This window comes from Neopelma chrysocephalum, unplaced genomic scaffold (assembly GCF_003984885.1).
Source record: "Neopelma chrysocephalum unplaced genomic scaffold, ASM398488v2 Primary Assembly neopelma1_97390, whole genome shotgun sequence".
Classification (NCBI taxonomy): domain Eukaryota; kingdom Metazoa; phylum Chordata; class Aves; order Passeriformes; family Pipridae; genus Neopelma; species Neopelma chrysocephalum.
Window position 1 is genome coordinate 5900158 of NW_020926031.1, and position 25466 is coordinate 5925623.

Genomic DNA, 25466 nt, shown 5'->3' on the forward strand with positions numbered 1-25466 from the left:
AGTGAGGTCCTCAGGATGTAGGTTTGTTTAGAGTGTCCTTCTCATAGATGGATGGCCACACAGGGCTAACGACCTCCATCAGGCCAGGAGACCGGGATTTGAACCCGTGGTCGCAGCAGTGAAAGTCCTGCACGCTAACCACTAGGCCACCAGGGGTCTCAGCCTGTTATGTATGAAAAGGGAGATCTACTGGGCTAGCTGTAGGTCCTGAAAGTGCTTTAGTGACAAGCCTCTCCTTGACACTCTGATTTGCTTATTGAAGAAGCCAACTTTCATCTTGTGTGACTTTCTAGGGTTTCCCAACACCTCACGGGATGGTAATGACTTACACCATCCACATAAATAGAACAAATCTCAGTGTCACCCAGTGATTCCCACACCCAGGAACAGGGAGTGGGGCTAAAGCTGATTTTCAAGGCCTATAGTCTTATTCCCAGCTGAAGACTCCAAGTGATGGGGAAAATTCTACTTCTGCTGCAGTCATTAATCACTGTCCCTTTAAATACCACCAGCTGCCCAAAGTTTTTGATGGTGTGGTGCTATAAAACTGTTTTCTATTGCATGATTTTCCTGAGATATACATTGTGCTGGAACTGCAGTAAAAAAATATGACAAGTATTTTATAAACAAAAAAGATGAAAGAGGGATGCCTCATAACAACACAGAAGCACAGCTGTTTCCCAGTGTTCAGTGACATAAACCATGTGTTTCTAGCCTTGTAGTTTAAATCCAATACAGCTTGGTATCACATACTGTTTCTCATAGTATCTCTAGATACTACAGGATATGATGCCAAGCATAGCACACAGTAGATCCTCCAAGAGTGTGATTTTTAGTGCATTCTCATGGGATTATCACTGAATTCAATCTAACTGACACTCAGATGGAAGTGAAGTCACAACAAAGCTACACAGAGTTCAGGAAAGGCCAGTACAAACTGAAACTTTCATGTTATTCATGGAAAGATCTTTGTTCTGTGACCCTGACCAGCCATTGCACCCCACCAAAAATTTACAGAGACAGCTCAGCAGTTTTCATTTTCCCTTGGATGTTTTCTCTTTCCCCCTTCTTTATTAGCTTCTGGGACAAAGTTGGAGTTATAAAAACAAACAAACAAAAAAAGAATGGCGAGGGGGAGGAAATCAAAGTAAATTGGTAGAGAACACAAAAAGAGAAGAAAAATAAGATCTGGTTGAAAAAATGGAGCATGGCAGTCAGATAAAAAGACTCATACTACAAAATCTGCCTCTCTGGGAATAGATGTAGCAGTGATACTACTGCAAACACTACAATTAGGAGACTGAATAGCAGGGAGAAAACAAGCCAATGTGATTTCTTCACCGTAAAACAGAATCTCCAGAAGTGAAAGAAATGCACGACTCTGTATGGATAAAAATACAGCTTCATGTATTTCAGTGTGACAAGATATGCTAATGAAATCCTTGATCACACAAATGCATGGATAAAATGCATTGACATATTAAAATTAAATAGCTATGAAAGTTATACCAATATCATATTTTTTATTATATTTCACACATGGTACCATTTATTTTCCACCCTTTGCTCAAAACACAAACCATTAATTCCTTTGAACTCATTGCTCTTCACCTGCACATTCCTTGTCTTGGAACTTATTCCAACATATTTAGACCCAAAACTCAGTGTCTAAATACCCACTAGGCCAAACTGATTAACTAATTTGCATGAGATTCCTGCAGTTTAAAATTACTATGCTGCGCAAAATTCAGCCTTGATTAGAGAGGCTCAGCTCAAACTCCCTTAGTGATATTTCAAACACAGAGCAGAATCCAGTTTCAAAATTACATTAATAGTCTGGTGTCTAAGAAATGGCTGTAATCCCACTGTAGTAATACCTAAGCATCTTAAAATATTTTATATCTTGACATCAGAATGGTATTTTTACTTTTAATTGGAATCTGAAGCACAACAGGCTAAGTGATTTGTACCAGGTCTCACAAAATGGCAGTGACAGAAAAGAAAATTAAATCCAGATTTCCTGAGTAGAACAAAACAAATGTTAGGTTTCGGTTTGCTACTTGACCAATAACAAATTAAGGGAAAAAAATGAGTTAACCAAAACCCATTTCTTTACCACATTTTAAAAATAACTATCTAAATAAAAAAGTACAGTTATTTTTGGTTTTCCAAACCACCTAATTCCATTTTCTAGTGTTTTCTTTTCTTTAAATATCCTCCTTATTATTATTTTTCTTGCTATTGGATCGTTTTGTTGGTTTTCAAATCCAGAAACCACCAGGAGGTGTAGCTTTGAAAACAGGATTTTTTTTTCTTTCCTTTATATTTGTTTTGGCCTGAACTCTCTAGTCCTTCAGCGACTGCTCTTCTGGAGATAAATAATTTATAATTTGAAGTGAACAAAGTGCTCGCCTCAGAAAGCTCTCCACCTTGACACCTTGGTTCCACAGTGCCAGTCTGACTTCATGGGAACAAATTTGCCAGAACAAACCAGAACCAAGTACCCAATCCATCCCTGGCACCTTTTCACACACCTCCCCTATCTGGAAAATATCTAAGCAGCTTCTAGTTCACTCAAGTGAGTTTTTTGTCATCCCCCTGCAGACTTTTGACATGGGAAAATAGCCGATTTTGATGACAGGAAAAGTTCCAAATCCTATACTCTAATAAGGATAGTATAGCCAAAATTCTAGTAGTTTCCCAGCTCTTGGAACAGCCATGACCTCCAGGGAAACTGCTGTCCTGGTTCCATGATTATTAGATACCTTTCACAGGTTATTCTCACAAACTCTTGTATTTTTCTTGCTCTCTAAATACTCATTAGGTCCTTCAAGAAATGCACAACGTGACACTGTTGAAATGGAAACCAGGAGGCTGGAGGAGGAGCTGGAGATAAAAAACTAACTTTCCTTTTAGACACAGAACAAGACAAGCTCACAAAGAGGCAGTGTTTCAGAGCCAAGGAGTCTTTTCTGAGCCTCCTTGTTTGGTTTGAGGAGCTCAGTTCTAAGATGGCAAGTATAGTTATTGTATCTCCCAGAATTAGTTAACCCTGTATGGCCCTGGCATTTAAAAGAAACACGCAAGTCACAAATAAATTTCTCTGTAGCTTCACTTTTTTATTGGCAACACACGAATAATAACTAATGCAATGAATTGACACTACTCCTTTTCATCTATTGTGCTTAAAGTAGCTGTATCAGAACAATAGTATCTTTAAGCTACGCATCTGCCTTAATGACCTTGGATTATTAAACCCCAAAACATTTTTAAAAATCATTCTCACCCCTTTTTGCTGTTCTTTCTTTGCAGTTTGGGCAAAGGAGCCAGGCAGGACAGTTTGATTTCCTGCTGGTTTTAAACCATTTTATGTCTTGATTTTAATATAGAAACAAATGGTTGTTGTGGGGTAAGTTCATAATAGTGCAGGCAGACTTTGAAATTGGTTAAGTGCAGTCCTTAGTTTACATAACTGGTGTGATTTGTTTATAAATTGTGAACATATTTTACTTTTTAAACACTTTTTAGAAAGTTTGGCAGCAAACCTATGTTTTTCACTGAGTGCATGAAACAGAACTCAGGAAAATCAGCAAACCAGAGTCTTTTTGTAATCTACACAAGTGTAAATTCAGAGTGATTTTACCAATGGAAGTGACATTCATTTGGATTTACAACTGTGTAAAATGGTAATATCTGTTATTTTGTTGTTCTTGTGTGGGCAATAGCTGAGACATCTAAATTTTCATTAAGTCTTTGGCCCAATTTGAATATTTTATTCTATTAATATAGAGAGAATGTTTCATTATGCAAAAGAACCTGGAGAGGAACAGCAACTTGGGACAAATTATTTAAAATTCAGTGAAATCAGTGTTGTCAGTGTTATGACTATAGAGACTTTGGTTGGATCTCATTGTGTGGTGGAACTCACCAGCACAGAATAGAAAGGTCCCCACAACCCTACTGCATTAATCTTTCCCAGGGTGAGCCCCAGGTCAGATGCAGCTGAGCAACAGCTGCTTACCAAGTCACCTCCATCACTGTAGTCATCATAACTAACTGGTTTACATTCTCTTCCTACCCCAGCTGTAAGTTAGAATTTCTTTCATTACCAATTAAGCCAATACAACTTTATCTCCCTTTAGCTGCAAGCTGGCAGCCGCTGCATAGTCAGTTACCACAGCTCAGCTGACACGTGGTGACACAATCGCTGCAACCCGACTGCATATCCAAGCCCTGAATATTCAAAGCAGGATTTATGACCTCAGGCTTTGGGAGATGATAAGGGTAAAAAATCCAGACCTGGAGGGTTTTAGACTGTAATAATCCAAACATAGAAGCTCTCTTGGGTAGGAATCTGTTGAAATATAACTTGTACTCTTCCCTCATAGCAACTAGCACTTTTTCAGCATAGATGTATTGGAGAATGCCCGAGTTAGAGACTGGGGCACAGTTTCTCCATTATGTGTTCCCTGAGCATGCTGGCCCCTTTGAAGAAGCTACTGTTTGCAAATGTGAGTTTGTGAGCTGCCTGAAGACATGCTGCATGCTCTCCTGGCCTGCTGGCCCGTCAGCCAGTCTTAGCCCAGAATCGGCACTGAAGATATTGCTTTGCTGTACACTCTCCATGAGAGCTTATGCAAGTCACGGAACCTGTCTGTGCCTCTGGCCCTCAAGGGCAGGCAGGTGAAAGTTCATCCTAAGTGCAGTAGTGGGGTCATACATCTTTTTAAGGAATAGGTGCTATGAAATGAATGTTGCTTAAACCTGACAGTTTGCATTTTCTTTGCCAAGATGAATCAAATGCAATGAATTTCTCAGACACACTGTATAGCTGAAAAAATGTAAGACCCAGGGCATTTCAAACCCTCATAAGAGGTTTTTCATTATATCCCCAGATCACAATCCAGGTTATTGGGCAGGGATTCTCACAAGTGGAAGGTGTTGTGTTTGTATGAACTCACTAGGACAAACTGTCTTTGCTTCCATTGCCTTCATTTTCCCCCCCACTTATGAGCCTGTGCTTTGCAGTTCTGGGGAAACAGTTACCAGTGTGACAAGCCTGTCTCCTCTACAGCCTAAGAAGGTAAAGAAAAAGAAAGAGAAAGAGCAACTGGAGCAGCCACCAGCCATTCCAGCAAAAGGTATGAAAACAGAGAGCAAAGGTATTTCAAGTCCTTGGCACAACCATGGAGGAACAGGAAAGTATGGGATGTCAGGACTCCTGCACTCTGCCACTGACTTTGCCTGTGAGGTGAACTGTGCTTGCTCCCATCAGTGGGGAAAGAAATGGCCTGTGCCTGCTGCTGGGACCAGGCTCTCATCTCCCAGCAGCTTTAGCCATTGTGAGAAGCTACTTACTGAGTCCAAGCAAGAAATCTCAGCTCCCACTAAACCAGAGGAGAGAGAGAAGCCTCTGTAGCAATAATCACCCTGCTCAAAGAGAAGATTAAAATTAGGCAAGTTGAAATTACGTGTTGGGGGTATTCTGAGGGAAGGCAGCAAATTGCACTCTTAAAATTGAAGGTGCACTTGGGAAGTCAAGCAAGCTGAGCAGATAAAGATCAGCCCCTCACTTTCAAAGAGGGAACCTCACTTTGGGGACCTCACTTTCAAAGAGGATTTGTGACTCTGGGACCAGTCTCACAAACTCTTGGGTGTACTTTCAGAGCATCACTGCCAATGCTAAGCCAGTGGGAGACAGGAGGGAAAGGACCTGAAGGTTTACTGTGGGTTAGATCACAAGTGATCAGTTCTCAATGGGTATATTTGCTGTATCATTTGCACGCAAACAGCATGTCTTGCATATCAGATTCTTTAATCTTGTGAATTTTTCTAATTCATGAGCATTATGTTTCATTGTAAAATATGTTACCTGAAATACAATTTATCTCTGGTATAAATACATGTATTTGCTTCTCATTCGCTATTAATCTGTAATTTATAGATTGCTAATATATATACTAAAAATTACAGGGAATGATAATAATATGAAATGATCTCTTAACATTTATTTTTATAGCTCCAATTGCTAATAATTTCCCTAAGCCCAAGCTCTTGAAACCTCAAAGAAAACTGATCCTGGTAAGTAATTTTCTATGACATCATTTTCTGTATATTCTTCTCTCTCAACACAAATGCTGTAATGTTGCCAGAACTCTAGATGCAGAAACTATAAATTGGCTTAAAAATCATACAGGTTCTCTTTTTTTTAAGTAATATTTTTTCAAGTTAGGAATTATCTTGGTTCTTTTCATTTTGAGCATTACGTTACACTGGATTATGTTTTCCAGCTTTCTAGCAGTTGTCATGTTTACATATTTAGCCTGTTCTTAAATGAAACCTGCTATTGATTCTCACATGCTTCTGGCAGCTGGTGCTTCGGAAAAAGTACTAGTTACTGATAGAATCATAACTCTACTGGTTATGATTATACAAACTGCTTTTGAGACTTTTCAAGTCAGAAATGGCAAGCCTGATTCTGCACTACATTGGTGTAAGTCAGGAATAATTTGAATTGCAGGAATATGATGTATTTTTATAGCTCATACTAAGGAAAAAAACCCTCATATGACAGTTTCTCTTGGATATGAGTTTCTGTTTGAAAAATACCCCAGCAGATACATTCCAGACAAACCAGATAGATGGTGAGATGTTTCTCTGCTTTTGTAACAAAGCAGTACCTGGACAAGACATCCAGCAGTAGCAGAGAGAGACAGTTTTACACCAACTGACTTCAGCTCCCTGTATAGTCAATAGAAAGAGAGACAAGTTAGAGTAGGAGCCTGATGCTCTCAGTAATTCAGACTACTGCTCTGAATTTCCTTTTGGGAATCCTTTCTCCCTTCTCTGGCAATAGAGAGAGAGCCCAGAGAGACTAACTAAGGTGGGTGCCTAAAATTAGGCCACTGGAATAACCCAAATGCCATGTGATGGTTTCACTTTCTGGTAAGGGTTAGAATTGGGAACCTTCCCACCAATTGTCAGTAAATAACCTCTACCCTTTAAAGCATGGTCAAGGTGAGCCATAATGCCAGGTGACTTCAGAACAGCTCAGCTAATATCCTAGGCAATTCTTCTGCTTGGGTATGGAGCTCATCTCTCCTCTGCTGGTCCTGCAGGGATTGCCCCTTGGCCAGACTCTGCTCATACAGGTCAGGTTTCAGTAGAGGAAAAGGTAGAGTTTTAAAAGTCCATGACAATAGCCGTATGTCCAGGTAGGTAATAGTGGCAGGCCAAAACTGTGCTAAGAGGACAAAGATACAGATGAGAGCACTTGGCACCAGGAGTGACAGCCACCCTTTGCTGTGCATGCTGCATTAATCCCTGTGCCCAGGCACATCAGTTAGTCTTCAGCCCTCTTAGGAAAAGCTCTCACCAGTTAAAGCACTCAGACTCTTTCTGCAGGTCAATAAAGCACATCAACACATGCTGAAATTAAAGTAAATCTGCTTCCAGATGCTTTTTCTTTCTGGAATAATTCCAAGGATAGGCCTCAAATAGCTGTTGGCTCTTCCCGTCTTGCTATGCAACCCCAGTCAAGGTTCAAACACTTTGAAGGTGAGCAGGGATAAGGCCTTTCCAAACAATGAAATCAGCTTTATCTTCCCTGCTGCATGCACACAGCAGACTCTGTTTTAATGCCTAGCTGTTGGACTTTACTCTGGCAGTTGTTTCCATATGTTGCTCTTTTTCCTTTCATATTTCACCTCAGAGTGCACCTGGAGAGACATAGCAGCCCTCAGAAAACACACAATCTATGGATATGAGTTAGTTTTAAGTCAAAAAGTGACCTAGCAATAAAGTGCAATAAAGGACAAAGTAGACTAAACACAAGTCAGTCTATAAGGCACATTCAGAAGTTGAGCAGGACACTCCTCAGAGCAGTTTCCCATTTCTGTTCCTCTTGCCTCCCTTTACTACATAGTTGTCTATGTTTTAGTATTCTCAGGATAAAAAAAAAAAAAGAAAAAATAATCCAGTTTTTCTGCTTTTAAAGTATTTTTCAGTGAGAAAATTAAGCTAATTGAAGTAAAAGAAGTTTCAAGAAAGATAAAAATTGTTATTAAATACAGAGAAAAAGACATATCAAATTTACCTAAATGAAACATTTTATTTATTTTCAGCAAACTTGTCACTCCATTTTTTTAATTGTCAAAAATCTCTCAGATTTTAAATTTTTTGTCTGCTTTGGGGCAAAAAAGTATTATCATCATCCTGCCAAATCTCAGCAGGACAAAATAACTTTTTTTTCCAACTATAATTATTGCACAGCTGATGTCTACACTAGGTCTTTTTTTCACTGATGGCACATAGTTACTAGGTAATCGTCACTGCAGAGGCAGACACAAATTGCTGAGTTTCTGGACTACTTCTGCAGCTTCCTTGTGCAACCCAAGGAAGGTACCCTACTGGGGCACCGGGAGAATATTCTAGAAAACCTAAGATAACAAGCTAGAGTATAAAGGAACATTACGAAATAATTCCAGTGTTTTGGGAAATTTTTTTGTAATAACCTAAATACCAGCAAAATTATTTCCAGAGGACATGTGCTTCTGGTTTCTTGAAAGATGTTTATAATAAGCTAGAGAATTTCTTTTGTTGTTAACGTGCTAGAGTGGGTTGCTGTATAATTTTACAAGAACACAATAATCTGGATAAAATATGGACATAATCTCAATGAAAATTAAAAAAGAAGAGAGAGAGAAAGCCTAATATCATGTTCAATTGCTCAGCCTTGAGTAAAGCCTTTTAAATACTCTGCTTAAGTCATATTGCTTTTGCTTTAGCCAGAATAACAATTCTATGCTCCCTCTGTTGCAAAAATATTCCCCATCAGTGTCATTCTCTATTAGCATCAATGAGAAATGTGTACAGATCAAAGGAAATAGAGATGCTGCAATGCAAAAAGGGATGTTTTTTATAGCATGCAAGAAGCACGGAGAGTCATTAGAAAGAAGAAAATTCTAGGGACCCACAAACTCCTCTCTAAGGGCTGTTCTGCTATAGCCTTAAGTACTTAGCCCTTTGAGTTGGTAGAGATAAATCTTATACTTCCTCAACCAAATTTTCTGGTAAGCCTTTATTGCCTCCTAGAGATTAGCTGTCATAGCCCAAGAGTGTCAGTTATAGAATACCATCTAAATGAAAAGGCTTTAGTGTCTTTACATGAAGGTTTGAACCACTAAGCTGAGGAGCTCCTATGTGATTCACTACAACCAATGCAAAGGATGTGACTTCAGGTTAGACCAAACCCTGAAATCTTTACTTATGCAAAATTACTGTTGACTTCATCATTTTCACACTAAATTTTAAGGGTAGGAATACCTGCATAGATAAGACAGGCTGTAGGGAATCTTCCTGATTCTGCTGCTGACTTTAGTGCACTCTCCTAAATCATATAATCATAACACTTTGAAATCAGGTAAATATATCCTGTATTACAAATGATCCCCTTGGGCTTAGTTCTTCAAACGTACACAAGAGTTGGTTTCTGCTGTTCCTACACTAAGTTCTTGAATAACCTCTTTATTGGAGTGTATCTGGCTTCTCTTGTTCCCTGCCACAGAATACATATTGTTCCTATGTGACTTCTGAAGCAGAGTGCTTTCACCATAGCCGAGATATTTAAGAGAAGCATCCTGCTGCCTTCAGCTCATACAGCATAGGCAGCACTGTTTATTTCAGTGTGGACTGGATCACCAATGGCTCAATGCTACACCATTACTGAGATCTGCTTTTGATGATGATGATGTTAAAGCTACTTGAGAAGTAGGAAGGGATTATGGTTATCTAAGACTGAGGGAAATTTCTAGAAGTAATTTTGTTAACTTGGAGTGAAAGCATAATCTTTGGCACCCATTCTACCCTCTTGCCTTTTTCAAGCACCACTTATAAATTTTATGGTGACATTTCCAAAGCCAGCTCAGAGATCTGGATTCTCAGGTTTTTACAGATGTAACAGGAATGGTAAGCTCACATTTCTTTCTGCAGCTTTGAAAACCCCATCTTTATCTATCATTATACGCTAAGTGCTGAGAATGTGCTGAGTGCCAGCCAGTCTGAGTCAGGACAGTCCCTGCACTGAAAGTGCTTACTCTGTAGTGAGCAATATGTCTGAAAGTCTGGAATTTACAAGTATTCGTTCAAAGGACATGCCATGTCCTGCTCCTGCCATGTCCACAAAGCAGAAGGGTGTTGTTTTGAGCAGGAACTTCACACAGGTTTGATACCTGTGGAACTGAGAAGGCTGTGATTTGGTCTCATCTGTTTGTACTCAGCAAAATCAAGCTCTACATCAGTGTGTACTCCTGGATCAAGCAATGAAGACAGGTGCCCCTAAAGCTGCCCAGAAGCTTAAGTTTCCTTCACCTGAAGAAAAACCTTTGACTATGAGGTTTCAGGAGTGCACTTCCCATTGAAAACCAAACCAACCAGATCCACTGTATATTAGAACCAGTGGGCCTGGAGTTCTTTTGTGAAAGGGGTTTAGATGTGCTAGTGAATAATCTGCAGTCTGATTACCACGTCAGAGCTGTGAAATGTAAAGAACTGCTTTAGATTTCTCATTGCTGGGAAATTTGTGCCTTCTAAGCAGTGCTCCAGCTTGCTGTCCTGCAGCTTCACCCTCATAGCAACCTGGGAGCAAATTTACACATTGCAAGATTGTACTTGATGAAGGAGTTGATTTTTTCCTTGTCTTCTTTTTCATCTTACATTTAAGCACTACATCATTCTAGCCAGTCATACTATATGCATCAAGCTAGCTAGGAAAGGTAAGCTTGTCAGTATTTTGCACAACTAGTACGATTCCGCAGTAGTCTTAATTTGCCCTTTCTTTGAGAAAGAAAAACGAAGTGAAATACATCTGCTTAGTAATTTGTGATTCTGGATCTCGGATTGATCAGGTCTTCCTTTCTTCTGGATGATTTTAAATTAAAAGCTGTGCCACCCTCTTTCCTCCACATGTAACAATAGGTGATGATTTAAGCTCCCAGTTTCTTAAGGCATTGATCTCCAAAGACACCGTACATATGATATACAAAGGAGTGACGAACAGTTTTTCCCCTGACTCCCTGTGATCCTTTAAAAATTCCATCCAGTCCTCATAATTCCTCTCTCTGCAAGATGAATAATCCTTTTTTTTACAGACTCTCCTTAGGATGTGAGATGTCCATAGGACATGAATATCATTTGCACATTCAGGTTGACACTCAGAACACCGCATATTCAAAACTACTGAGTTATGCCTGCTTTCCCATTCTGATCAGAGGTTGCTATCTTCACACCCAAGTAGGAATAATTTGTATAAATACATAAAATTTCTTCTTGGAATTGGGCAGTGTATTTACAGAATCCTACTTCAGATGTTTTTTGTGTGATAAAAGTGTCACCAGTGAAGTGAAAACTTTTAATTACTTCTTTGGCTTTTTTTTGAAAGATAGGAAGAAATCAGCATGATTTCCAGCAGTGTTGGCTTAGAATCTAGGAATAACTGCAACTGTAAAAGGAATAGAGCTTTAGCAAAGGTGAGGATGCTCTTCCCCCAAAACTCATTCAATGGGACTTATTAAATCATCTTTGTCCCTGACTTTGTTATCATAACTTCTGTGGGATTCAGTAGCAAAATTTAGATGCAATGCTGAAAAAGCCTTCACAAACTGTTGTAGATATTGTTCCCAGGGAGTATGGGAAATATTTTACACTTTAGGGAGTAAAAAGTAGGCATCTCAATGGAAAAAAAATGTCATTTTTAACTTGATAGTGCCACTAGAAGTCATACTTCCTAATCCCCATATTTTCCAAAGTCATATTTCTTAGTTTTGGCACTGAACACCTCTCTTGATATTTCAGCACTCTTACTGGCCAGTAGTTGCATCTTTAGAAGATAACTCATTTTGCAGATCTAGCTTCAGAACTTCTGCAGAAGTAATTTTTGAAGCTCTTCTGTTTCTAGGGGAATCTCTGGCTTTCTGGCTGCAATCGTCACTGACATTGGTAAAGAGTTGAAGCTCTTTAGAAAAAAAAAAATAGAAAATCTCTTTCTGACTCCTGAGTTATTACCTTAATGAGGGAGTCACCCCACTGAAGTTCATAGGGTTTGAGCATAAAGTGTATCTATGGCCCCCGTGAACACTACTGATTTCAGCACAAGAAAGACTATAGATTATAGACTGGTTTTGCAGTGTATATTTAAAAATAGGACTATCATAGGTTAATCCTTTTGTCTCTGAAGTTATAGTGCTTACCCCCACTGCTAACATGTGCTCTCTCCCCTGGTCCTGGTGGCTCAGCCTGTCCACCAAACATGCTGGATCTTTATTTCAATCCACCCTCACCTCCGTGACTGACCCTCCAGTGATGGCCAAGCTGGCAGCCATATGCCATCCCCTCCCACAGCTTCAAAAAACAGATGCTTATGAAAAGGAGATATGCTACCCCCTTTTCCTTAGGCTGCATACAGCATGCAGTTTCCTCCCTTCTGGTTGTTCAGGCAGAGAGAACCAAAAATCTGTTCCTGTGGTCAAAGCCCATGCAGTTGGCTTGGAGAGTCCTGTCTAGACACTTTCTGATGCAGTGTGCTCAGGCTGTGACACAGGATGCTCCTGAGCTGTGCCATCTGGACAGTATCTGCATTTTTCCTGTGGAGCTCTTTACCGACTGACTACAAAACAGGATGTTTCTCAAACATGAAAGGAAGAAGGCCAAAGATTCAAGTTTGGATTTTGCAATAGAAAAGGAGAGAGAAAAATCGTAGTTCCAGGATGTGCTTGCTAAGAAAGAGCTAGTTAATGGCACTGGGGCAAGGCTGCTTTCTTTGTGCTGTGGAGTAACCTGGAGAGAAGTGCAGTTTCTAGAGAAATTTGTCAAACAAGCCTTAGCACCACCTCTTGATTCTGTACCTTTCCCATTTGCACTTCCTACAGCATCCCCCGGCACCACAGTGAGCACCCAACAGTACAGCATGGCCAGACCATAGGTGGCAATTTGCCATGTACTGGCAATCACACCAGCAAACATATGCAGAATTGTCAAGGTTTGTCCTTGCTGACCTAACCCGTTCACCCATGAGCGCAGGGCATGCCAGTGAGGGTGGAGTTTCATTTTCAAGTGTTCCTGCAGGAAATCAGAGTTACTAAAAATACTGTGAAGCTTTAACTGGAATTTCATAGAATCACAGAATGGCTTGGGTTGGAAGGGACCTTATAGATCATCTTTAGTTCCAACCTCCCTGCCATGGGCAGGGACACAATTTGGGACAGATGCTTGTCAAATCCAGAAAACTCAGAGCTGAAAATTCAGTTTCATCAATAGTTTGTTTTTATTTTTTTTTTCCTGGTCCTGTGTAAAAGTCATTCTGTATCATATCCCAAACAAAAACTGCATTGCATGTAATTAATCATATAGAGACTGAATTTGAAGGCAAATGTCTGCAGCACTAGTCTTTAAAATATTTAAGATTGAAAGGAACTGGGAAGTCAGGCCTTTTCTGCTTGTTTTTAATAGTAAAATAGAATCAAGGATTTTTTCTTTTATAATTAGAAATTCACTTTTTTTTGTCATCTTCATGATAACTGGGGTAGTCATGGAACAGTGAGGTTACAGCAATCTGTAAGTGCAAGTTGGCAGCAGTTGTTTTTCCAGACATGTTAAATATATGACATTTTTATTTGCTTGTTTTCTTCATACCTGATTACAAATCTGGATAAAAGTACTCTTAGTTAAATCAGTAAACATCCTTGAGGCTGCCAAGAAACAAACTAGCTAAGCTTAGGAGAGCAAAATTGACATTCCTGGTAATTATGACATAAAAATCAGAATAATTTTGATTAAAAACTCAACTCTTCTAATTAATTTCTAACACAAAATAGACAAACCCAATAAAAACCAAAACTAGATAAACACATGCTTTAGTTTCTTTTAAATATTCACATGATAAACCTTGCAGATAGTTCAAAAAGAAAAATGTTCCTATAAGTGAACTCTTTTGAGTAGTTGCCCATGAGAAGCCCTGTGACTGGAATAAACTAAAATTAAAATGGAAGAAATCTGGAAGAGGAATCATTTTGCATTTGCCAGAAGATACACTGGAAAATCATGACTCTTCCTAATTGTGGCAAAGCGTGTGATCCCAAGATGAGAAAACAGACATACAAGATAAATACTGTATGGCCAGTCATTCACTGTCTCTTCCTCTTCTGCCCTGCCATCCGTCCCACCTATAACGTCAGTTATTAAAGTCACACGATTGTTCCAAAGAGGAGGTGGTGGCATGGTTCCAGGTTTACACTGCCAAAACACGATCCAGTCCAAATGAGAGATGAAATGGTAGAATTAGTTTTCTTTCCCTCTCTGCTCAAAAAAAAATTGGTTTTGGACAAACAAACCAGCAAAATTAAATTAAACATGTGGTTGACAAATGAAGTGCAGAAGAGTGTATGGAATAAAACCCTGGCTACCATAGGTACTTAGAGTAGTGTTGGCTTCCATGCACTGTTATTACACATCCTTTGCTGAAAACTGTATACCTTTCACAATTTTGAACCTCCTGTGTGTTTCCTCATATTTTCAATCAAATTATTACATACTAGAAATATGCATAAGGGAAATTATTCTACACATTTTATGGTGTGCTGTTGCTTGTAGCAGTAATTGAAGTACCTTTTCCACTTATGAAAGTACTAATTTTATTTGGTTTTATTGCTTTTCTAGATGCAATTATTTATTTAGTGTGTTTTGGCTTTATTAAATTATGTTTACTATAGGAACATCATAAAAATGTATGAAAGCAACACATCAGCCACTACTGCCCAATGACTTGTTTTGGGGAATCTAGTGTTATTTTTCATATCCAAACATAATAGAATAAAGTAAGAATAAAAAGATAATCTACACTGGAAAACAATGCAATTTTGAGATAATATAATAAAACACCTGGACAATATGATTTCATAAATCTTACTTCTAAAATTTACATGAGCTGGGTGTTGGGGTGGCTATTTTAGGACAAGTAGCATTTTCTAAATGGAAACGTAAGAAATATGATTAAACAGCAAAGGGGAAAGCATATACAGATTTGGCTTGCCCTGAGCAACTGATTCCTACAGAACAATGAAAACATTTCTACCTCAACAGATGCTCTTTGTCAGTCTTAGAAATGTAGAGTTTTACTTTGGCAGTGACCAAGAGTTTGTTTGTAAAGTTTTATGGCTTTTCACATGCAGTGTATCATTATGTATTGAGAGTGATGTGACACCCAGTGAAGCTGGCAGCAAAACTCCCAATACCTTCAAATAGAAACTAGATATGCTATCATACACTGAGAATAAAATCAACTTCTGCATTTAGCCTCTGTACTACCTACTGAATAGATAAACATATATAGCTTTGAAATCTCAAAAGGAATCTTTAACATATAAAAAAGCAAAAAACAACTTAAGTGCCTGGAAACACAGGCTAATACTTTCAGGATAGAAAGAAGAGGGAATATAAAAATTAATTAAGCATCACAGCAGCCGATTAAGAATTTTTTCTAACTCTTTAAGCCAAGGCCAGGATAGGGCAGATGTCTTTCTAAACACTCCCGTTCAGTTCAGCCCTAATACACTAACAACGAAAATATATGTGTGATTTTATTTCTGTTACAGTCAAGATCTGTCTGTGATCCACAGGAATTCCTTTTATGTCATTACATCAGAGAATTCAATGAAAGCAGGAAATTTTCTGTGTTGTCAACAGTGAGCATTTAATCATGAATGAGGACCAGAAGCTGAGATCAAATAGCACTACCTATGCAAGTGGGGGAGGGAGGGAAGACCATGAGAATACTGAAGTGCAGAGATGCCAGTCCTGCAGGAGGTCAGCCCTGCAAATGGATAAAGTATTTGAGGATCTGATCTGCAGAGAAGGAGTAAGGTCAAATTAATGCTGGAAAAGCATAAACTTTTCCAAGCTCCGTGAAACAACCTGAAACGCTGAGTGTGAGCAGCTGTCAAGCACAGGAGCACAAGACAAGATTTTCCTCCTCTAAGCCACCTGAGACTGGATGAAGTCCCCAATAGCAGTAGGCAGCTTCTGCCATGCATGTGAAATTTGTTTGGTACATTTTTATAGACATCTCTCTTAGCTAAATTTTACAGTTTTAAGTCTAAAACTCAACCACTGTAATACAGCAGACAGCTTTGGTGGTATGGCCTTTGTGCTAAACTCTGAACTCATCTATAGCTTGGCAAAAGGGGTGAAATTCCACTGGAATGGTAGTAATTCTGTCAATTTTTTCCTGCCTTCCGTGTATTTTTAACGTTTTTTTGTTCCGTTAAGAAACATACTGAGAGGCACTGTGAGCGACTGTGATTAGAGATGTAACTGGTCCAAGGTTTACAGCTGGGAAGTAAATCTGGCATATATCTTTCAAACTGAAATCTGCCATATATAAAATCAGGAAATTTAGTATTAAGGAGGCTGAATATTTTGCTAACATACATCTTTTAAATATGCAATATTTGAATTGTCAAAATGTTCAGTGCTTTTGAAACAAGGAGAAATTAGAAACAAACCTGAAAAGCCTACTTATTCTTGTTTCTTTTTTTAATGTTATTTATTTTTATTTCATCTTCTATGAACTAACTGTAAAGCAGAGTAAACTGATTAACAGCATAGATAGAATTTAACAGCATAGTAGAATTAGCATGAGTGAGAGAAGAAATATAGCCCATTGTAGAAAATATCTACATTCAGTGGTAATGACATTATAATTAATTTCTTGGTTTTGTTTTCTAGCCAAAAATCGCAGAGGAGAATTTAACATATGCTGAACTTGAACTTATGAAGCCGATTCAGGAAGCCAAAGGCATTTCCAGTACGACAGTCTACGCACAGATACTCTTTGAGGAGAACAAGCTGTAATAGTTCATGCCTGTATAAATGTCTTATGTCTGTGTTCTATTTAATTCTTGCTGTACTGTTTATTTATAAAAATCATACAGATGTCCTTATTTTTTTATTTCCATTCATGCACTTCTATTTTTCTGTGAGACTTTTAAACACCATGTAGTTGAAAGTAATCATAGAAAAAGCAGCTGGTCTACAAGTGATACCCCTTGTAGAGTTCTGTACCCCTGTTGTAAATGAACTAAGTTCCACTTGGGGCATTTTTCACACTATACATTATTCCTTCTTTAAGGTTAATGGGAAGAGTACAGCTGCAAACATCAACATCTTAACAAAGCCTCAGGAGGACTAGTGGCAGGATCCATGCCCATCAGCCTGCTCCTGAAGGCAAAGACCACTGGCTAGGAAAATGGCCACTTTAATGCATTTTATCCCATCAGAAAAATATTAACTCAGTAAAGCTGAGACTTTTTTCAGCTTTTTTCTCCCCTCCAGAAATAGTTAAAAAGCTTGGTCTTCTATGTTTTCAAATTCCATTCCTAAATGACATTGTCTTTAAAAACTTATGTTACTTTTAGTAAGGTACTTGAAATAAAATATCCAAAAATATTCCAAAGGAATCACTTATACTTAAACCCCAGTGATTTAAGGAAGAATATTTATAGCTTGGGAACATTTTCCAGGAGTCGATCTTTTTTAATTCTGATTAGGAATAGGAAAAACATGATGTGAGTAAAAGACTGGCGGAACCAGGACACTGCTTTTGGCCTTGGTTTAGTTTGGTGCTACCAAACCTGCAAAAGGTTCCTCCTGTGGCCTGCATTACTGAGCTGCTGATTTAGAGAAAAAATCACACAGTTTTTCCTTTAGTATGGAGCAGACTCTATAACACCCTGCTGACTTACTTTGGAGCTATTTCTTTGGAAAGGCCAGAGCTCATGAGATAGGGAAATCAGCCCAATGTGAGGACACAAAGTTACCTTTCTCTTTCTTTACCTCTTGATAACTGAGAAGGCATTCTTCCTTTTCCTTTGATACACATTCATGGAAAATGAGCTTCTTGGGCATTTCAGTCATGAAGCATAGTTGGACTGATGTTTTCAAGCTCATGTATCTCCAGTGTCCAGATTTCACCAGAGCTCAGGGAAAGCTTGATACCCAACACCTTTCAGCCCTTGGGACTCCCTCAAGTAACTGCAGAGTTCATGGAGAGGTTAAAGCATGGACTCTTTAGCTCGCCATCAGGTCATGGAGATCTGATACTTGGCATGTGCCAGGTCTTCTCCAGGTCTGGGGTGGAGCCCTGTGACAGGCCACTCATTCAGCAGCATTTTATGTGGATTTTGGAGTAGCACTTTCAGGCCTTGGGTTTTGGAATCCTAACCAAGGTTGTCCAAGCTGCTTTCTCCCTTACAGGTCATGCATTTTTAGTGATAGCACAACTTCGCACCAGGGCTCAGAGCACAGCTGAGAATCATCACAGGAACACTCATTCCCTTGTTCCTCTTACTGCATGGGAGTGCAGGAGAGGAGGGCAGGGGCAACGATGCAAGGACGGGGACATGCAACCAAGGGAGAGAGCACATCACTGCCTTTTGTAGGGTTTCACCAAAATAAGTGAGTTTATGTAAACTGCTTTTTAACTGTTTTGAACAGAGGTAGAGATTAGGCAGCACACGTAATCTGTTACTGCCTAGCCAGGATCTGTAAACATAAAATGCAGTCACCTGCTTCCGCATTAGATAAAAATCTCTTCTATGGAAAAGAATTAAGAAAAGCTGTTAGGCTGATCATTATGTGCAGTACTAATTCCAGTTCTAGTCCTTCATCAAAACAGTTCTTTCCAAACTAAGGCCAGTTTTTATCGATAGGTTTGCTAATACTTATTTGCATTTTTAATGTTTGCATTTGTGAGCTGTCAAGAAAATGACTGTTTCACCTTTTCATTATCCCAGGAGTTAATCACCCACCAAAAGGGCATGGCATCTTTCCTTGTTCTCTGATTGGGTGCTGGACTTACAGTGACAACAGCAATCAACTCATTGACCAAAACCAAACTGGTGCTAAAGAGTGATCCAACAATCAGGGATCAGTTTTGGAACAGCCAGAGTTTAACTAACTATTCAGAGAGGACATCTCTTATGCATACAGCTGTTCAAAAGGCCTTTAAAAGGTATAGAATTTATTAGTTGTTCCTTTGGAATTAAAAATAAAATGCTAACACATAAGTGATTTAACCATTTAGTTGTGAACACTTTTAAGTTTGGCTATAAACATTCCTTTTACATGCAACTGGCCATTGTGCCCATTGTTCAGAAGAATTCTCTACTGTATATTGATGCCCAGCATGTTAATGAATACCACTCTTTATGTATTAATATCCTATATATACTTGTTTATGTTTGATATCTAATTCCCAAAAATAATAGTTAATTGAGCTGAATAAATTACCCTTTTTTGTAAGATATGTTCTTTCAGTCTGTGTAGGATTTATTGTTTCCTAGAGAACGATTCAAGGATATGCGATTATCTCTTACTCAGCACCTAGAAAATCCCAGTATTTGGAATTAAATTTTTCATTCTTCAGAAAACTCCAGGCTTTTCAAATGTTTTCCATTTGTAAACAACTTGATGACAGCAAAATCCTGAAAGACAAAAGACCAGCTGAGTGAAACAAGGCCAGAAATATTACTTGGGAGAACACCCATCTTCCCAAGCAGACATTTCTTATGCCTTTTCTTATTCAATGTTCACCTAGATTTAATAATGTCAGATCATATCATCGGAGAAAGAAAAACATCATCATTTACCTTGCAATTAATTGCACATCTTTAAGTATCAAAGCAATTCACTTGAAAGACTACAGAGAAGAAAATTTCACTGCGTATAATATGCTTTAGTGTGAGAATTGCAGAATAAATGGATTTAGCTCCTTCTAAGAGGAACTGCAAGGGCAAATTAATCCCTGGCCTAACTCTCTCTGGCTTCAGGAGAACAGCAGTGGAGCTGAATGCAGTCCACTGTTCTTTTATGACAGGAGCTCCCATGAAGACTCTTAATACCTTATTAAGCAGCAGCTGGAGTCTGCTGAGTCATACTATTTTGGTTACTCCTTCTGTTGTCATTGGTAAAACATGGTCTAGTGCTGTAATTTTAACAAATACAGCTCTATTAGCTTCACACCAATTTAGTATTAGATTGTTAAATGCTAATGTACTGCACCCTATAGCTTTAAATAGAATTAGGTATGTTTACAACTTTGGTTAAATGCACCTTGTTCCTCCACATTAAATTTTATTACTAGAATCCTCCATCAGCAAATAGGAGTAAATCATATTAGTGTCACGGGCTGTGTGGGGGTTGATTCTGCAGCCCAAGGAAAAGGTATTTTATTACTCTTTATTACAACTTTCTAATTGGTAGGTGTGGTCAGGATGTCATTATCTCTGTAATTACAAGCAAATTATTTGTTTTAGTATAACTGTAACATAACTGGGGGGTTCTCTTCATTAAGAAGTTCAATAAACTTGTGTCCTTAGCCAGGGTTTGGCCAGGTTCTGCTGGCATAGCAGGACTCAACTCAGATAAGGTTGCATTTGATGTTTAATTTGTAGGCTAAATTCTGCTTTTTGGGGCCTTCTCCAAAACACTTCTGGTGAGTGACATTAAGGTGCAAAGATCCTTTTGGGCTTCAGTCTAACCTGGCAGGGTAAAACAGAAGATTCCTAAATTCTACTGCATAACAATTTCTCTTCCGGGTTTTCTGCACTAATCTGCAATATACTCATTCCATGTGCTTTCTTCCATCAGCTGGTTTGATTCCACTTTACTGCCTTGGCTGGGAGGCAGGCTGGATTGAAAGACTGGATGTCAATAGAAGATATTTGTGTTATTCCTCTCAGAACAAAAAGCGCAAGTGGAGATAGGACAGATTTTGAGATGTCAGCTAACCTATTACTTGATCTTGGACCAAGTCAGCCTGGCTTACCTTGGTAGAAGCTGCTCTAACCTCTTCTTAGAAACTAACAGTGATAAGATTCCATACTCTCGTCACCATCCATTTCCACAGCCCTAATCATTCAAAATGTTTCCTAGTATATAGGCTTTATCTTTTTGTTTTTTACCCAGTAGACATACAGAACATCTCCCTTTTGTCTTAACAGCCTTATCCATATTTTAAGAGTATTGAAGGGAAGGTTGAAAAAAGAATTAACTACCTCAGTTCTGTAAAGAACAAATTACTCCCAGCATTCTTCTCTGGAAAAGACTAGCAAGTTATTCCAGAGAAAACAGCCCTGAAAATTTAGGGAATCGTTAGGTTGGGTTCTGAGCTGGCTTCCCAGATACCATTTTGAGCACAGCCCACAGAGGAAAATGCCTGCTGAAACACCTGCACAAAAAACACCACTATTCCAACATGTGGACTTCAAACAACCCCTCTCCCTGGCTGTCCCAGCTCTTATAGCAAACTTTGTAGCAGTTTCATATTCCAGCATTTCCTCTCAGAGGCTACATGGTGAAGCAACTTACACTGACTGCATAGCACTAGGTAGGGCAGGAATCCTGCTTGTCTCGGCACGATATTTTGTCTCTCTCGTTCCTTACCAGAATTGCTGGGCTGTTTGCAAACCCCACAAGAGGCTTTTCAGTCTTCAACCACTCTGATCAGAAATGTTTTGCCAACCCTTTCTGAGGCCCCAGCTGAGACTTGCTCAGGTTTTCATTTTAGTACATAACAGAGCTAGTCACTGCAATTGCATTTCTTCTTGTTGTGAGGATCTGAGACTCTCCTGTACCTCACACCAGGGAAGGAGGAGGTCACATGCACAGTGTCCATGCAATCTCACTTGGGTTGTGGTCCTGGCTAGGGAAAAACATTGGGGAACGTGGGGGAACAAGGGGGAAAAACATTCTCACCTCCCTGCATGTCTGTTCCCTGTGCCCCTCTCCAATGTGAGCTGTTGAGTCGAACACAAACTTCCCCTCATGGATTTCATTTGAGTTAAGCCATGTTAAAATCCTATCTATTTGTCTGCAGCAATATTTTACCACAAGGAAGTGAATGAGAACACAACAGTGCATTAGGGCTCTGTACTAGAGCAGCACAAGACAAGATCACCTTTGGGGACTTCTGCCTTCCTATTCCAGGCTGGCATTGTCTTGGGCACAGCTGACAGCAGCTTCAGTACATAGCTACCCACAACCCCACGTTGTCCTCAGAAAAGAAGAGGACTGCAGGAACTTCTCTGGCTGCTAAGAGTGTCTCTCCTGACACTGGGGAGGGTGGGGGAGCACAGCACAGAACAAAAACTTCACATAAAATATACAGAGCAAAAAGCACACGGGGAGGGGCAACAGCTATCACTTTCAAACACAATAACTGGATGTATGTCCTCCCTTTACCATGAAAGCAAACAAGAAGTCACTTGTTTGATATTCTTCAGTGGTGCTGCAACATTTCCTCCACCTCTGATTCTGACTGCTATGCGTAGGAATTAGAAGGGAAACTGCTCAGCACTGTCTGTGAAGGGATTTTTCAGGCATCCAGTTAAGCAGCTTTACACATCTCTTTCCCCTGAACCAGTCCCATGGGAAACACAAGAATCCTGGCCTAGGTACCCAGATCAGAGGAAGATCAACAAGCCAGCCATTATTATTCTACATGGCACCTCTTCATCTTAAATAGCCCTGCTTTGCAACTGAACTCTGCTCTCACAGGAAAACATGCCCTTCAACTCCCTCAGGCAAACATAGCTATTCTCACTTCTACCTCTACTTCCTCCTTGCTTGCTCTCAAAGAGCAACCAGAGGATAGAAGAGCTCTATCCTGCCAGGGAACTAATTCAAAAGCCAAAATTAGTAAATCACTGTGCACATGATGATGGCAAATGGCAAAGGCCACTCCTATGTATCACTATAAAAAATAACATTAATTGGGATGCTTTGCAATTTCCGGTACAACCCATAATTAGTTTAGATAAGAAACTAGCAGTGTCTAAGTGCTATAAATGTCTAAATTAAGTTATTTTGAAAGTGCTTGGCACTTTGACATTTGAGAGTTCAGAGTAATTGGGGTATTGAAATAAAATTGCTTCTGTTATTTAAAAGGTCATTATCTTCTTCGGGTAGATATATAAGGACTATTTTCTACTCTACTGAGCTGCTCTATTTGGTACAATTAGATCTGCTTCAGTAGATTTCCAGTGGGCCTCCTCCCACTTATCACAGTCCCAGCACTGCCACAGGGAAGGGCCTGTAAATATACAGCCCAGATATGGAGTATATATTCAGCTCATAATCAGGCTCTGAAGAGCCAAGATCTGCCCAGAGCTTGCAACATGAACACCACAGGCTGCTACACCCAGCAAGGTGGCAAACGAGTCCTTACACGACTAAAATCAACAAATGCCAAGTTGTTGGCAGAAGCCAGCCTGCCAGCAGACGAAGGCTTTGAAGGAAATCAGGATTTCACCTTCCCAAACAAATAATCTCATAGTCTGTCAGGAACTCTACTTATTTCAATAACACTACTGGAATCCCTTATTTACAACATTCATGGTCCCACTGTCACATAAAGATATGCCTTTTTGCTTGCTTACCAGATCTGTTATCTGCAACTGCGACAGTCAAAGGTGGGAACTTAAATGACTGCACCTTAACTGCATTTTATTTTGGTTAGTCCAGCAGAGACAGTAAAATAAGGAGTATAAAGACAAAGACACTGGCAGAGGAGATGTAACTTGCTACCACTTCTCCACTGGAGACTGCCACAGCCAGGAGATGGTAGGGAATGGACTGAACACAGGAGTGGCCAAAGAGCACTCTCAGTGTTTATTCCTGTGGCTTAATCCACGTACTCTCGCCAGAAGAGTGAGCATCCCACCAAAACTGGATTAGATATGGGAGCATGAGTTTTTGTTGTCCCTCCTGGCCATGGAACAGATGTACAAGGGAGAAGCAAAGTCCTGAGAGCCTCCTGTCCAAACTGAACAAGGAGACAATTTCTGACCTGAAACAGGGGAAGTTCCTATGCTGCTGTTGCAGTCATCCCCAGGGACAACTTCTCCCTCATCAGTAAGATCTCATGATGTTCTTTCCACCACTGGACTCACCTGACATCCTCAGCTCCAGCCACCCAGCCAGCACACTCGCCACTGCTCCCCCCCGTGACTGCCCTGCAGCAACAGCCTCCACATGCATGGGGTTACAACACTTGAATATGAAACACACTGAGTGATCACTGAACAGAGGCACTGCTGTCCCCATCAGGAGGACTACATTTACTCAGTACTCATTACAGCAAATATTATTCATGGTCACTAATATTCTGATGTACTGCTGAAGGCTGACTGGTTCTGGCTACCAGATATTTAAGACATTTAACCATAAGACACTTAACTCTAGTGCAGGCAATGAGGTAAGCCCCTTCAAAAACTTCAAGTGGTGAACTTGCAGGAGCATCCCGACACTGGGGAAGAGCTCTGATGACAACATGTCTATAAAGCAAAAAGTATAGGGAGGGTTGGCATTCCTCCACCAGCCCTGTACCCTCTCACACTCCCCCATCAGCCTCGATGACTTCAATGACAGTAATTGTCATGCACATGTCTGAACAGTGACACCAGCAATCCAACAACTGATCCCAGAGTGATATGTGTGATCATAAGGAAATAAATCACTCCAGCTACCTGGCTTGGAGGTGCTTAGTACCAAGTAGGAGGAGACAAGAGCTGAGATCAGGTCCAGAACTTTCCTGGGCTTCTTTTTTAACTTCCCTCCTGAAAGATGAGAGAAAAGCACAACACGTTGCATTTTCATGCAAAAGGGAGCATATTCCTGCAAATTATTTTAACTTATATGGCTCTCAGGTAACTTCCCTTGTGACAGGTATAGGCAATCATGAATGACATGATCTTCTTACCAATATCCTCTTTTAACAAATTTTGAGATCACTTTATAAAAAGGACTTGGTAACAGTAGCACATGGTGAGAATCACAGGGAAAATTTTCCAGTGGGAATTATAGATTGCTTTGCACAGATTTCCCCAAAAAGGTTTAAATTCTTTTTTATGAGGATGCAAAGGCCCTGCAGTGCACAGGCAGCTCTGCAAATATAGCTTCGCTAGTATTTACTAGCCAGGAGAATGCCACAGATCAGACACCACTTAATGCTCACTGTAACATTTATAAGACTTCTATTGCTGAACAAGGAAGCAAGATAGTCTGTGCAATAACCAAATAAGTGTAATTAAGGCATTCTAGGGCTTATGGTACTTGATTAAACTGATTTTAAAAGTCACATAAAGGTTGTGCTGTTCCACGTTTCTCTTCTTGGTTTCCCTACAGGGCAAAGTTAAAACTGTGCCTTATTTCTGCCTTTCTTAACCTAATAAGATTGGATTTTTTTTTAAGGGTAATTCTTACCCTGAGCTACTTACCCCTTGCAAAAGTTGGTTCTGAGATAACTACAACACTCCATTGATGTTCACTGATGTTCCACCTACAGTAACAATGGAGTTATGCTAAAAGTATTTACTGTAGAACTGCTCTACCTTTTTAATTTTTCAAGCATATTCTAG

The 25466-nt window shown here is 39.6% G+C and overlaps 1 protein-coding gene across 1 annotated transcript in view; it reads left to right on the forward strand.

Annotated features, from left to right (window-relative positions):
- VSTM4 (V-set and transmembrane domain containing 4) overlaps positions 1-16946 on the forward strand; it is a 35386-nt gene extending 18440 nt beyond the window's left edge. Inside the window, exons 6-8 of the mRNA XM_027672283.1 lie at positions 5029-5141; positions 6020-6081; positions 16777-16946. Coding sequence (XP_027528084.1) covers positions 5029-5141; positions 6020-6081; positions 16777-16902 — 301 coding nt within the window. The 3' untranslated portion in view covers positions 16903-16946. The remainder of the gene's footprint in view (positions 1-5028; positions 5142-6019; positions 6082-16776) is intronic.
- Positions 16947-25466: the final 8520 nt, after the last annotated feature.